The 13183-nt window shown below is 37.9% G+C and overlaps 1 protein-coding gene across 1 annotated transcript; it reads right to left on the minus strand.

The window, feature by feature from the left end:
* Positions 1 to 5: 5 nt before the first annotated feature.
* rasl10a (RAS-like, family 10, member A) lies at positions 6 to 13154 on the minus strand. The gene is made up of 3 exons (XM_026212569.1): positions 10600 to 13154; positions 2703 to 2827; positions 6 to 1031 (listed from the first exon to the last, which is right to left on the minus strand). The coding sequence occupies exons 1-3, from the start codon at positions 10813 to 10815 to the stop codon at positions 761 to 763; spliced, it is 612 nt and encodes a 203-aa protein (XP_026068354.1). The 5' UTR covers positions 10816 to 13154; the 3' UTR covers positions 6 to 760.
* Positions 13155 to 13183: the final 29 nt, after the last annotated feature.

Here is a 13183-nt window from a genome sequence, read left to right on the forward strand (position 1 = left end):
AACACATTCATACACCAAATTCACAAAATAATGTTCTTTTTATCAGAATCATATGACCCCTTTAATGTCCTGAAGCAGTTTTGCAAAAAGGAAACTGGCCAATGAGTAACATGACAGGGATTATTTTAAAGTCAGTGATTCTGTCAAAGTGCAGAAAAACTGTGGCTTCGTTGTTGTTTCTTTTTGAATTGATAATATAACATAGGGAAAAATCAGCTCATATTTTAGGTCAAATTTGACGAGCACTACAGATAATTCCAAAAGGTTAACAAACGTTCACTCATCATTGTCTCTAAACAATAAGTACATCCTTCATATAATAGCTGTTTCCAAGCAACAGTTGAAAACTGTCACACTTGCACCCACAGCATCTGAATTTAAATCTGCGCAAGAAGGGGAAACAAATTATACTCTGTTTGAGTCAGATGCAATATCTTACTCCGACCCTGACAGACCATTGTAAGATGAAAAAAAATCCTTATCTGCTTCCATTTTTCCTGTTTGTTAGAGTACACTGGAGAAAAGTGAAATCAGAAGTACCTAAGGTAATCCATCAGATGAATGCATCAGTTACAGAGGCCCCTAGGTGGTAATATTCCAGCCATTTTGATTAACAGTTTGTCTCCAAAGCTCCATCCTTGTGGTACAGCAAAGCTGTCGTTCAGTACTGACTTAGGACCAGTTCAAATCAGATAATTAAGACACTGATAAAACAAACTGGTCCTAAATAAGCATAAATTCAAAAAAGGCTACATATCTCTCACATGACATTACAGCGGTTCCTCTGCAATGCCCCTTGGAGTCGGATAGAGGTGTGGTTCGGACGCAGTCCCCGTGCCACGGCTATTCCCAGGAGCTCTTTAAAGAGCAGAAGCACATGCCAGTTGTACTTAGCCGAGCACTCAACATAGCCACACTTCCAGGTTTTCTTCACCAGGACAGACACGGCCCTGCGCTGGGTGAACCGATGCCGCTGAAGGTCCCGCTTACTGCCCACCACCAGGATGGGCACCTCACTACTGCTGCCCACTCTTATGGAAAGACACAGAAAGAGAGAGGGAAGGTAGGTGAGATGGCAGGGGAGGAGAGCAATAAAAAAGAGGTTTAAGAGGGAATTAGCAAGTAAAACAAAGCGACCCCATGAGAATCGATCCATTTCTTAGGTGACATTTATTCTGGACAAAATATTCGTTCATGTTTGCACAATAATATCTTCCACAAACATGAAAGCCCCTCAGCTCCTTGACACTCTCTAAAAAAATGGCACTGAGCTCATAATGTGTGCTGGAGACTGCATGATGCGTGTCCTTTCTCAGAGCTTGACTGTGCTTGAAGGTCACACACACACACACACACACACACACACACACACACACACACACACACAAAATGAAGAATGAATGCATTTCATGTTCAGGGGGCTTCAATGGCGAGTGTGTGTGCATTTTGCTAATCTGAAAAAAGTGTAATTAATGTAATTGCCAATTCACTGTTGCACAAGGGGCTCAAATTAAAATGCAAGGTTTAATTTATTTGCTTAGAAAATGTCAAGTGTAACATCTGGTTAAATACGTAGCTATTAAATAAATGCCTGGCCAATTAATATAGTATTGACTATAATAGCAGATTACCAAGGGCTCCATGCATACATATATTACATATCATATATATTTAAAACCTTTCTTTTAACACGTTAAATTTTACCAAGGACCCAAGTTCAAAATCCCATATTATTCATTTTAATAATAAAAAGCATACTATTGCTATTATTCCGATTCTACTCATTTAAAATCTGTCAGAAATTAAGGATGGATTTATGCTATTATATATATGTATGTTCAATATATGCATAGAGACAGAGAGAAAGAAAAGAATGCACAAGTAATTTCAGCATAAAAGAGGTGAATAATCTGTCAAAGAAACCAACGTCATTGTGTTTAATAAGCCTACACCAATCCCTCATTCCTGTGTCTGGGTGCTTGTGTCATGTTTTACACTGATTTATCCCCCTTTCATATAGTTTATCTGTGCTCTCTCAGTATGGCTCCTCCCGTCTACCCTCTCACTATCTCTTAAACCTTTCAAGTCCATGTTTAGTCAAAGAACGTTTGTAAAAAAAAGATTCTACCACAGCTGCTTCTTTTATTATGTATATGCATTTAATATTCTACCACATCATACATCTCCATGCAATCTATATATTTAACTGAATAAAATGATCATTAAAATCTTAGTGTCTAAAGGACTTTTTGCACTAAGACTGAGGCGTCCTCAAAGCAGTGAAAACGTGAGCATTGTGATATTGTGGGTGGGGAAAAGGGCTAAAGGTGGAGACTGCAGATCATTTTCTGTCATTCATTCTGTTCTCATAAGACCTTTATGGAAATACATGATGCTGCACGCAATCTATGGTGCACAAGACCTGCATATGTAAAAGGCTTTTCTCACTGGCATCTATTATATTCTCATTAGCTGTAGAAATGGTGACAGTGTCTATGCTCTGTATCTGTCACTCATCCATATTCTCAAATGTCAGCTCATTATCTCAGCATCAGCTGGGAAACAAGGGCCAACTGTTATTAAAAACATCAAAACCATTTAGTAGTTTGTCAGTGCAGCTGATACAGTTACATTAATTAATGATGATGTGCTTTGTACTACTCCCGATCTGAATTTCTGGTTCTGAATGAGCTCTGTCATACCTGTTATCCACAATTTGCTGTCGGATCATCTTGACATACTCAAAGCTCTCCACACAGCAGATGTCATAGACCAGAATGTAGGCGTTTGCGCTGCGGACCCCTCTACACCGTGCATCCAGCCACTCCTGACAGAAACAAACAGATGACCGATGATTGATTGCTCGACAAAGTCAATGTAGATCATGTGGTGGCACAAAAACATTTAAAGGTCAAGAAACCATGATTTTGATTAAACAAGTGCAGCCGACGTTTACTTTACATATTTAAATGATCAGAAAAAGACCATATTACAACTTTGAGAAAAAATGTATTAGCTTCAAACACTAAAATATTCTGTTTTCTTTACATAGCCTTTAAATATCAGCTTTTTTATTATTTATTTAGGTCTTAATAATTAATTAAGAACAAATTCTCCACTGGTGAAAAAAAAAAAAATAAAAAAAAAAAAAAAAAAATATATATATATATATATATATATATATATATATATATATATATATATATATATATATATATATATATATATATATATATACTGTCTTGTTGCTTAATTTGATTTCTTCCTAATGTCATTTCTCTACTCCATCCGAGGTATTGAGTGCAAAACGTGTGTGTGTGCCCATTGTTATTTGTACGCTGGCACATTATTAGTTGGTTCAATAGACTGGGGGAGAATATAAGGTTACAGCCCATGAATAATAATGATTTACATACAGTAATTACACAACAGCACTGAATGGGGGACATCTGAAAGCGAGTAAGTTTTTTCAACCATAACACACTGACCTCATCTCCCTTCCCTTCGGGTTTTCTCAGGAGAGCGCTTATGATATGAACTGAATATAAATTCAAGTATTCATTTACAACCTCAGATGTGGTATATCATGTCATTCCATGACATTTAATATTATTGTTTTATTTGATAAATTACACAGGTTGCATAAATGATTTGTGTAGACCTCTCAGAAAACATCTTGTCATTATGCTTCAAAAGTAATTTTTTTTATTCTATATTGTACAACACAAATACTAATTCAAGCTGTTTTGTTCTTCTCTCATTAAATCCTTATTCATGGAAAATCTTTAAATGATATTCCGAATTTGTGTGAATTCTGCTTATTTACATTCTCTGAAATAATCAACACAAATTCTTTAGCGTTAGATAGATTTTTTCAGTCTATTTTTGTAGTTTCATCTATTTCAGAAAATTCAGCACAGATAGATACATGCATACATAACAAATACATACATACATACATACATAAGCAGGCTGTGAATAGACGTTGACGTCGCACATACAAGGTTACATTCACACATTTGTCCATATATCAGCGAATCAAATACTGTTAGACTTTGAGAGCATAGAAAAACTATCAACCAAATCAAGTCCCACCTTTCATTCAGGTAATATGGGAAGATGATCACAATTTCCATTTCATGCTGAATTTAAATAGTTTTCAACGACAAACACAGTGTGAAATAAACCTAAGCTTCAAAAAAGCTGCAAGTGAAAAGTCTGGCCTCACCACAGCACATCTCAAATAACTAAACTCTAAAGAATCAGTGATTGAACCGAATAGGTGCTTGCATGCGGTGAAATTCCAGTAGATCTTGTTTAATCGCCACATTGCTTGTGATCTGCATTTGTGTGTGTTGGGCACAGAAGAAAGAGCGAGTGCGAGAAGGAAGTCAAATTGAAGCCATTCGTCACAAGCTGATCTTGCTTATAAAGAAAATCAATGTCAACTGTATCAAAGACAGTGGTTGCACATTCATCTTGACAGAGGAATAATTACACTTATCCTCTATAGTGATGTTAGAAAAGCAGCCCGCTGCTAATATTTCACACTCAGAGATGACTACTGTGATTCTGCACTAGCACATTAGTGTAGACCTAATAATAATGAAAGCAATCAGGTGTGCAGAAAAACACATTGACATGTTGTAGATCATTATAGTGTAACAGAAAAGGTAGGAAGGACATTTAAAGGGATAGCTGACTAAAAAATGAAATGCCATGACTACCCTACTTCTTTGGAACACAAAAGGTGTCTGGCATCATGGGTTCGAAACTCACTTTTATACAGAAAAACACTAAGGCACCTGTTTGTGCAAAATATAGCTTTCTGCATTCCCACCACACTCTCCAACTTATGACTGAAACCAAAGAATAGAAGAGGATAGAGTCTGTGTGTTTGAGTTTAAAACAGTCCTCAATTGCTGAATAGGAAGTCTTTGTCCTTTATTCCCCCCATCTCTCTTTTGCTTTTTTCCTTTTTCAGTTTTCTGCACATCAGAAGCAGATGCCTTGTCCTCCGTCTCCACTGGGAAATCTGACGGTTCTCAGACCTTATTAAGCACAAACTCAACATTCTATGAGATTTGATGGAGTTCTAGCTCAGTGATCAGTGGTAGATTGAAGCAATTATCTGCAGTGGACTATAGCGCTAGAGCGCAAGACGAATTTCTGTCAATTAAACATGAGCCTCAAAGCTTTCGCTCTTTTCTGCTGAGCACTGTTCTTACATAAACGCTCCCTCAGTGTGCCTGTTAGATGTTTCAGATGCGCTGCCATCCCCGTGAAAGCTAAAAATAGAAGCTTCTCTCTCTCTCCTTGTCAAGCCTCAGTTCTGTTCTTTCCTGTGAGTGTGAGTTAGAGAGAGGACATGTTCAGATTCACTTTCATCATAATTCAACATTCTCCTCTGGGCAAGGAAGGTCTCCACTTTTTTTTTAATTAAATTTGGAAGATGTCCACCAGAAATTACTGAATGGGTGGCTGAGCTGCTGAAAGCTGCCAAGCGTGTTCACAAATAAATGTGATCTGATCCACACGTACGTTTGACGTTCTGCTGAATGGACAGCTTGAACATACACTGTTGTAAGGCTAAAATAGGGGCAGGAAGTGAACTCTATTCAGAAACACACACAGCTCCATCAGTTTGAAAATAAATTGATAATTATTTCCCGAAATGTCTTTCTTTCTATTCGGTTTTCTAAAAATTTTCAAAAGATGTTCAATAACAAAAACTTGAATTCTATTAAATATGATTACAAATATATTTTAAACACTGAAATGTATTAAACTTATTGTAAAGTTTTTTTAATTTAATAATAAATAATATAACATATGTATATTTGTAATATTGTATATTTTATAAAACTATATATATACTGCGTGTATATATAATTTTTTAAAAATTTGTAAAATGTAATTTAATGTGGAAAATAATATAATAAATATATTTTATACAAAAATTTAGTACAATATCATATATACATATAAATTATATATTACCATAAAATGCATTAATTCAAAGTAGTATAAAATTCATGAAAAATATATTAAAATGCACCAAAATGCTTTCTGTCTTCTACAATATCCAATGCATTCATTTTTTTTATTATTTTTTTTCTCTCTAAGCCACCTGTTTATTCATGTCTGGAGGCAGAACAAAATCATTCTTTCAGCACAACATTCATTCATTTATGAAACAGTCAGGTGGCAGAGGTGCCAAATGTAGATGTGGAAATTATTCAGAAAACCATTAAATCAAATAACTGCATGTCTGAGTTAAATCATTACATGCCAGGGAACTAAACTGCTTGTTGGCTCAGTCCCTGATAACTGATGGTATAATTACTCAATTATATTTCTTAATTTTATGCTAAGGTGTAAAGCTAGATTTATTGCGTTGGTTTCTTTTTCCTACTCGCTGCCACTGCGATGTATGACAATGCCTCCTAAATGAGATATTACACTTTTCAGGCATGAAACAAATAATGTGAACATCTGTCCTCGAGACAGCCCAGTTCTGAACGGTGTTTGTTTTAAAGGGAGATGAATTTAATATCGTCTCAAAAGCTTGAGAAGTGTCACTCAGGAATATTTCATTCCAGTTTGATCGAATGTTTTTTGTTATCACTTTTGCAGTTTAAACACTGACAAGCATGATAGATTGATCCTTTAATTTTGTAAGAAACAAAATGATCCTTCACATAACACATCACCCTTATTCATAGGACTGAAAGAGACAGAGTAGTTGAAAGAAAAAGTGAGTGCCATAGAATAAAAAGGTATTTTTCTAACATGAGAGTTAGCAGTGTGACATTGGCAAAAGCATTGAGTAACAAACCAGTGCTGAATGAGAAGAGTCGTGTCAGAGCACAGAGCAGGAAAAACTAGACCCAAGTTGATATTCCTCAATTTCACTGGCTAAAAGAACAACTAAAATCTGCCACAAGCACATTTTCTCCTCAGCTAGTGGTGAGAAACAGTTCAGGATGTAGTGTATGGCTCTGGGCAAAGTGAATTCTATCACATTCTGAGGACCATTACATGATCAAGCAACTGCTGTAGACACGGGGGAACGTGTCACTGAGCCCTCCCTCTGTTGTCATAATTGAGAGAGAACAAGGGCGAGAAAGAGAGGCTGGCACTAACATGAAATCCTGAATCATGCTGGCTTTTGATCTGCTCCATCTGCCATGGCATCATGTGAACAAACTGCGACATTCAGTCACCAAAGTCGCCAAGCAGTCAAAGATTATCATTCACAGTTGTCTATATGTCGAATATCAGCAGGACCTGAGCGATACTGTTGCATTTTGCACTCCAATGCACAGAGATACAGAAGATATTCCATGATGCATTATGGGGAGATTTTGCAGTTTTAGCATTTTTGCTTGCCTACATGAAAGTGTAAGCAAGCAAAAAAGAAAAAGAAAACAAGATTTCAGTCTTTCAACTTCAGCAATCCATGAATGTCACTGCCATTTCTTTGCAATTAACTGTGAAATTTACTAGCGACTTCTCAGACCAATTTCTTCAGTGTAGCCCTTGTAACAATTAAACTATTATGTAAATGAAATAAATTAGACATTTACATTATTTCTATTACAATAAAAATGTAATGTTTAATATAAGGTTTAACTGATGACATGGCGTTAAATTATTAGAAAATAATGCACTCACAAGGTGATAATGTGACCGTGACGCGAAGTTTAACTACTTTAGCCATGAAAACAAATTGCCCATCTTATATTGTTCATCAGCCAATCAGATTCAAGCATTCAACAGCCCTGTAATACAATATACATATAAAGCAATATACATATATCTAATATATATTTATATTCTGTGTTCCTGTGGCTCAAGTGGTAGAGCATTGTGTTAGCAGCGCAAGGTTGTGGGTTCAATTCCCAAGGAACACGTTAGGTAAAAGATGTTAGCCTAAATGCTCTGTAAGTTGCTTTGGATAAAAGTGTCTGCTAAATGCATTATATATATATATACCAGCAAATCAGCCAAAAATGGACCTAGATCAAAGGGAGACTCCAGTGTAACTGGATTTAGCTTCATGCTGCACCAGTTAGATGTAAATATTAGCTTTTTATGTCTATGAATTTTCTAATGGTTAAAAAAACTGAACTTTTCTTAGTCTAAAAGCTTTTGTTAGTATTTGGGTTTAAGCTAATTCAGCTGCTTTTTGTATCTATGAATCTTCTAAACTTTCATCTCTACAGCCATTTAAAATCATGTTTGATTTTATGACTTTGTACTTTTGGTTTTATTCCTTCTTTCATCAGAAACGTCTACATATAACACCAGGGCCTGTCAGAAGAAGCATTTTAATGAAGATGTATCCAGTATCCACACACACCTTCTCCTCTGTGTGCTCCAGCCTGCCATGCTCTAAAGGGAGCTAAATGGCATTTAGCTGCAACGTGCTCTTGCTCAGTGTGCTCCGAGCGATGAAAGCAATGCCCCCACCGCACCTCAGCACAGCATGTTCATCATTTTTACATTCCGTTTTGCTGACGTGACATCAGAACCACTAACACCTCTCTGATTCGCTGTGGGGATGGCATGACGCCACCGTGACAAGCGACCCTTTTATTTCTCCATTCAACATGCTCATCTCCATTTAATAACATTTCTTTCTCATTGTTTTCACTGGGGTCAACACTATGTTTGGTAATACAGAACATGGCAACAATCAACACAATCACTTGAGACGAGACGAGGCGACCTTAGTGGTCTCTGTCTGGAGTGGTCATGATGCAGAGAATTCACTCTGAAATGAAAATAAGGTGAGAAAATAGCTCCGTTTGTTCACAGAACAAACAGAATTTTATATTCTGAAGACCACTCAGTCTTTCAGATGATGGCAGACCTAAAGGGAATTTGTGAGAATTTTGTTGAATTTGACTCAGCCTTAAATCTTAAAAAGGTCAAAAGGGAATTATATCTCATTCCTTCGAAGGCAGTGTTGTGGGTTTTCAGCCGTTTGCTCCGAGGAGACCACAGATCCCTGCTTGGCCCTGTCTTGCATGCAAATGCTCTGAGTGTATTAGGAGGTGAGCTGAAATTATTCGTCTGGATTTGTGAGGATTTGTAAGGATCTAGCATTGTGCTTCTCTGGCATAGTAGCACATCTTGGATTTATAATTAATCTGATTTATAAATGGCTTTGATTAAATCAAAATGTCTGCAAAATGAATGCATTTAAATCTAATATAATTCTTGAGAGCGCGAATTGATTGTTGGCCTTGTTATAAAGAGCTACCTTCCTGCAGAGTTGATTTTCTGCACCAGTGAAACACGCATGAAAGAGCCAATGAAGCTTTTGTGTTTGTGTGAATATTACAGAAAGTTAATTACTAACTAAACGTGACAGATGTAGATCTCTGCGCAATACACTGCAAGTATTTCATGTAGCAGCTGATTGATGGAAAATGGTGGTGGTTTCGACAGTAATGCAAGAAATGTGATGCAAGAAAACCTGGGGATGTTGTAGAATCCATGCCGCTTTTTTAACAAAACAGGTGTTTTGGGGTTTTGGATTATCCCAAAAATTGCAAATTTGAGGAGCTTCCGACTAGAATAACTGGAGGGATGATTTAAATAGCAAGACTGTTAGACAGAATTAGAGAAAGAGTAATAGTGTGTGTGAGACAGAGAGAGAGAGAGAGATGAGGGGGAGATACAAAGAAGCGAGTGAGAGGTGGGGGAGAGAAAGAAATATTTGCCAGAGGGAGGATACAGAAAACAAGCTTACAGATGCTCAGCTCAAGCCATGTCGCCATAGCAACTACTCCAAATGAGATCTTTTCTTTTTTTTCTAGAGGAATGCCCCTCTCTCCTAAAGCAATGCACTATCATTCCTCAGGAATCTCAGACTATTAATGGATCTGTTGAAGATTCACTTCAGCTGTACTGATGAAAGTTCAAAAGGAAACTCTATTTTAACCAGGACTGGAAAAGTGTGAATTTGAATAATGACAGTTTGGATGTGCAAGGTCAAATCAATGGTTTTTACCACATTACAGTAATCACTAGCGTTATAAAGTGCATTATTTTTGACAGGACATTTGCAAAAATTAAACAATAGCATATTATTACTAAAAATGTTCACAATGCATTAAAACTTGCATTTCCCACATTTATACTGATTTTGAGACCGAAAGAAACGCACTTTTGACGTGTGAGCATTAGTGACTCAAACTGTACGATTTAAAAACCGAAAAACATAAATTCTACATTAAAACGTTTTCAATAAATTAGGTTAGCATAAAAGGTGAATGCACTTAACGAGAAAAAAGTCATTAAAAAATTTATCATAGTAGCATATAGTACATAGGCTACTGTAACCTATGTATTTGTTTTGGTATGGAAATGTTTAAAATCACCATGGTAGGCTACTCAATAGCTTAATTTTACAGTAAACTATTTCACTTGTTTCTTTTTGTCTCTTATATACATTAAAATTTTCAGCTTACACTTTCCGTGCTTTAACATTTACTGCATAATTTGTATATCATGATGTGCTGAATTCTGATGCATTATCACACACACTAATACATGCACGAGCGCTTTACCGTAGCCTAACGTTACCTGACTCGGGCTTGAAGGAAAGGAGGAAATTGGCGGGACATCCAAAATCTTCAGGTCGTACATGACACCGTTAAGAATGACCGAGGGTCTGTACACGTATCGCGTTTGGGTGGGGGTGTAAGTGTCGGAGAAGTCATTGTAAATAAACTGACGGATGATGGAAGTTTTCCCGACTCCAGGCGCTCCGATGACGGCGATGCTCAGCGTTTCCACCATCCCGCGCCGATCAGGACCGCTGACGAACACCAGGGATCACGGAGACACTTGGAAAACTGCTCAACAGATCAAAACAATAACGTGAGTTACGAGCGTGCGCCTTTTGTGCTGAAATCTCCCCCGCCGACGAAAACGCACTTCGCGGATGTTCACATGAATAAGAGTTTGTTTACAGATCTTCTCTCTTCTGATGCATGTTGTTATCTCTTTTGGTTAAGTATACCGTTAGTATCATGCGTTAATGAATGGATCAACCAGCCAACTTCATTCACTGCGGCAGTTGCGCTGTCTTTTCTGCATTCCATTGGGGAACAGTCCTCAACGCTCCACAGTATTCCTACACACACAGCTCTGGAGCTCAAACCCCGTCATTTCCCAACAGCATCCATTTGGCAGCTCTCAGCATAACGTGTGCTCTTCGAGCTCGAGCTTACCGCTGACCCTTTCTCCTCGTAACCTCTCATAGCTTCCCTCATCATCATCTCAGCAGTGCGTGCTGCGCGCTCGCTTCACCGTGCTCCTCGCCGAACGCCAAATGCAGTCTGCGTAAAGGTGCATCGTTGCTCCGTAAGATTGTAGGTGGACTGTATTCGCACAGACCTCTCGTTGTCGTTGAAGCTACACGTGAAGCGGTCTCCAGTCCTAGATGTGCGGTTCTAAGCGCTGCTCCTCCGCGCGCACACATGTGGTTCAGCTTGACGCGCGCGCGGATTCATGACTGTTTTATTAGGCTGGCGCTGTTTACTGGCCATAAACAGCTCAAAAAGGTCACTCAGAAATTACTTAAATTATTGGAGGGATACAAAGTGAAAATATAGGGTAGATGTCGACGGTCTAACTTAAACAGCAATGATGATTACTGTTTAATAAACAAACGATATTGTGCACTGTTTATGGTGCATACAATTAAAGTACATGATACCGAGTAAATAAAGTTTCAAAGAAGAAATTTAAATGAACACAGTCAAGTTGATTGGTGTATTTCTTAACCTGAAGACCTGAAGACCAGGAAAGGTCTGGAATCTCTTCTTTGAATGGCGCGGAGCTGAAGAGATTATCACTATTCACATTCCCATCACATAACAGTTACATATTCCATTCCGGGTTTTTTTAATTGCCGCTGCTCGAGAATCCCGCTCCAATCCACCCTCAAGAGTTTCAAAAACCGCTTCTCAAAGTCTTACAAATCCACGAACGTCCACTAGAAAGCATGGATCTAGACACAAAACAGGTAACGTTGTTAGTAACTTCTGCTTTTCAGATTTAATGGTCATCTGCAGGAATAGTCACAATGTCTCTAATCCAGAGCTTTTTAATATCTCCAGTCCAGTCTCATTTGGATAATAGCAGTGCTGGGCAAAAAAGACCTGAAATACATTCATCCATTTGTCCAATTTGATTTACAAGAAATATTAATTGCTCTGTTTTTTTGTCATTTCAGTCCACATCTAAAATTATTTTCTCCCTCTATCTCCATTCTTAAACTTGACAAATATTCGGGAGACCTGTGTCAGATTGTCAGCATGCACACAACTCTACAGTAATGGCCATTAAACATCAATCATGAATGCTATAACATCTATATGTAGCTGTCAATTGCAAGGCCAAGTTCATTAGTATGAATAATATATTACAACCCAAGCCTCCTGTCTTCCTTGCTTAGATCACTTGCCATCAGCTTCAAAATTGAGCATATGATTGCGCTTCCACTGAATTATATGGTCGGATATACAAATGCAGCCCTTAGCTCCTTTAATATTCTACATTACACTGTAATTCCATCACCACAGGACAGTCAACACAACAGAGGAAATTGTGCTTAAACTTGAGCTCAGCAAGGATTCATACTGTACTGGATAAAAAGGGGATAAAGTAGCTTCCAAAAAGAGCATGCAAAAAAATGAGAGATACAGGTTCAACTTGTGCATGCCATGATTTCATTTCATTATTTACTATAAGGTGATATTTGGAAGTCCAGTTTAAATGAGTTTGTTTGCAGCATGGTGCTTGTTTGAGTCATATTGCCCAAGAGTTTGCATGAGGCAGTCGTGGCCTAATGGTTAAGAGTTTTGGACTTGCAATCCAAGGGTTGCAAGTTCAAGTCTCAGGCTGGCAGGAATTGTACATGGGGGGAGTGAATATACAGTGCTCTCTCCACTCTCAATACCACAACTGAGGTGCCCTTGAGCAAGGCACCGAACCCCTAACGCCACAGCATAAATGGCTGCCCACTGCTCCAAATGTGTGTGTGTGTGTGTGCACTTTGGATGGGTTAAAAGCAGAGCACAAATTCACGCTGTATATCACGTCACTTTCAATATACAAGGTGTTAGGACTCTGAAGCAGTTAAGAGTGGTCAGTAATAGTC

This window comes from Carassius auratus, chromosome 30 (assembly GCF_003368295.1).
Source record: "Carassius auratus strain Wakin chromosome 30, ASM336829v1, whole genome shotgun sequence".
Taxonomy (NCBI): Eukaryota; Metazoa; Chordata; class Actinopteri; order Cypriniformes; family Cyprinidae; genus Carassius; species Carassius auratus.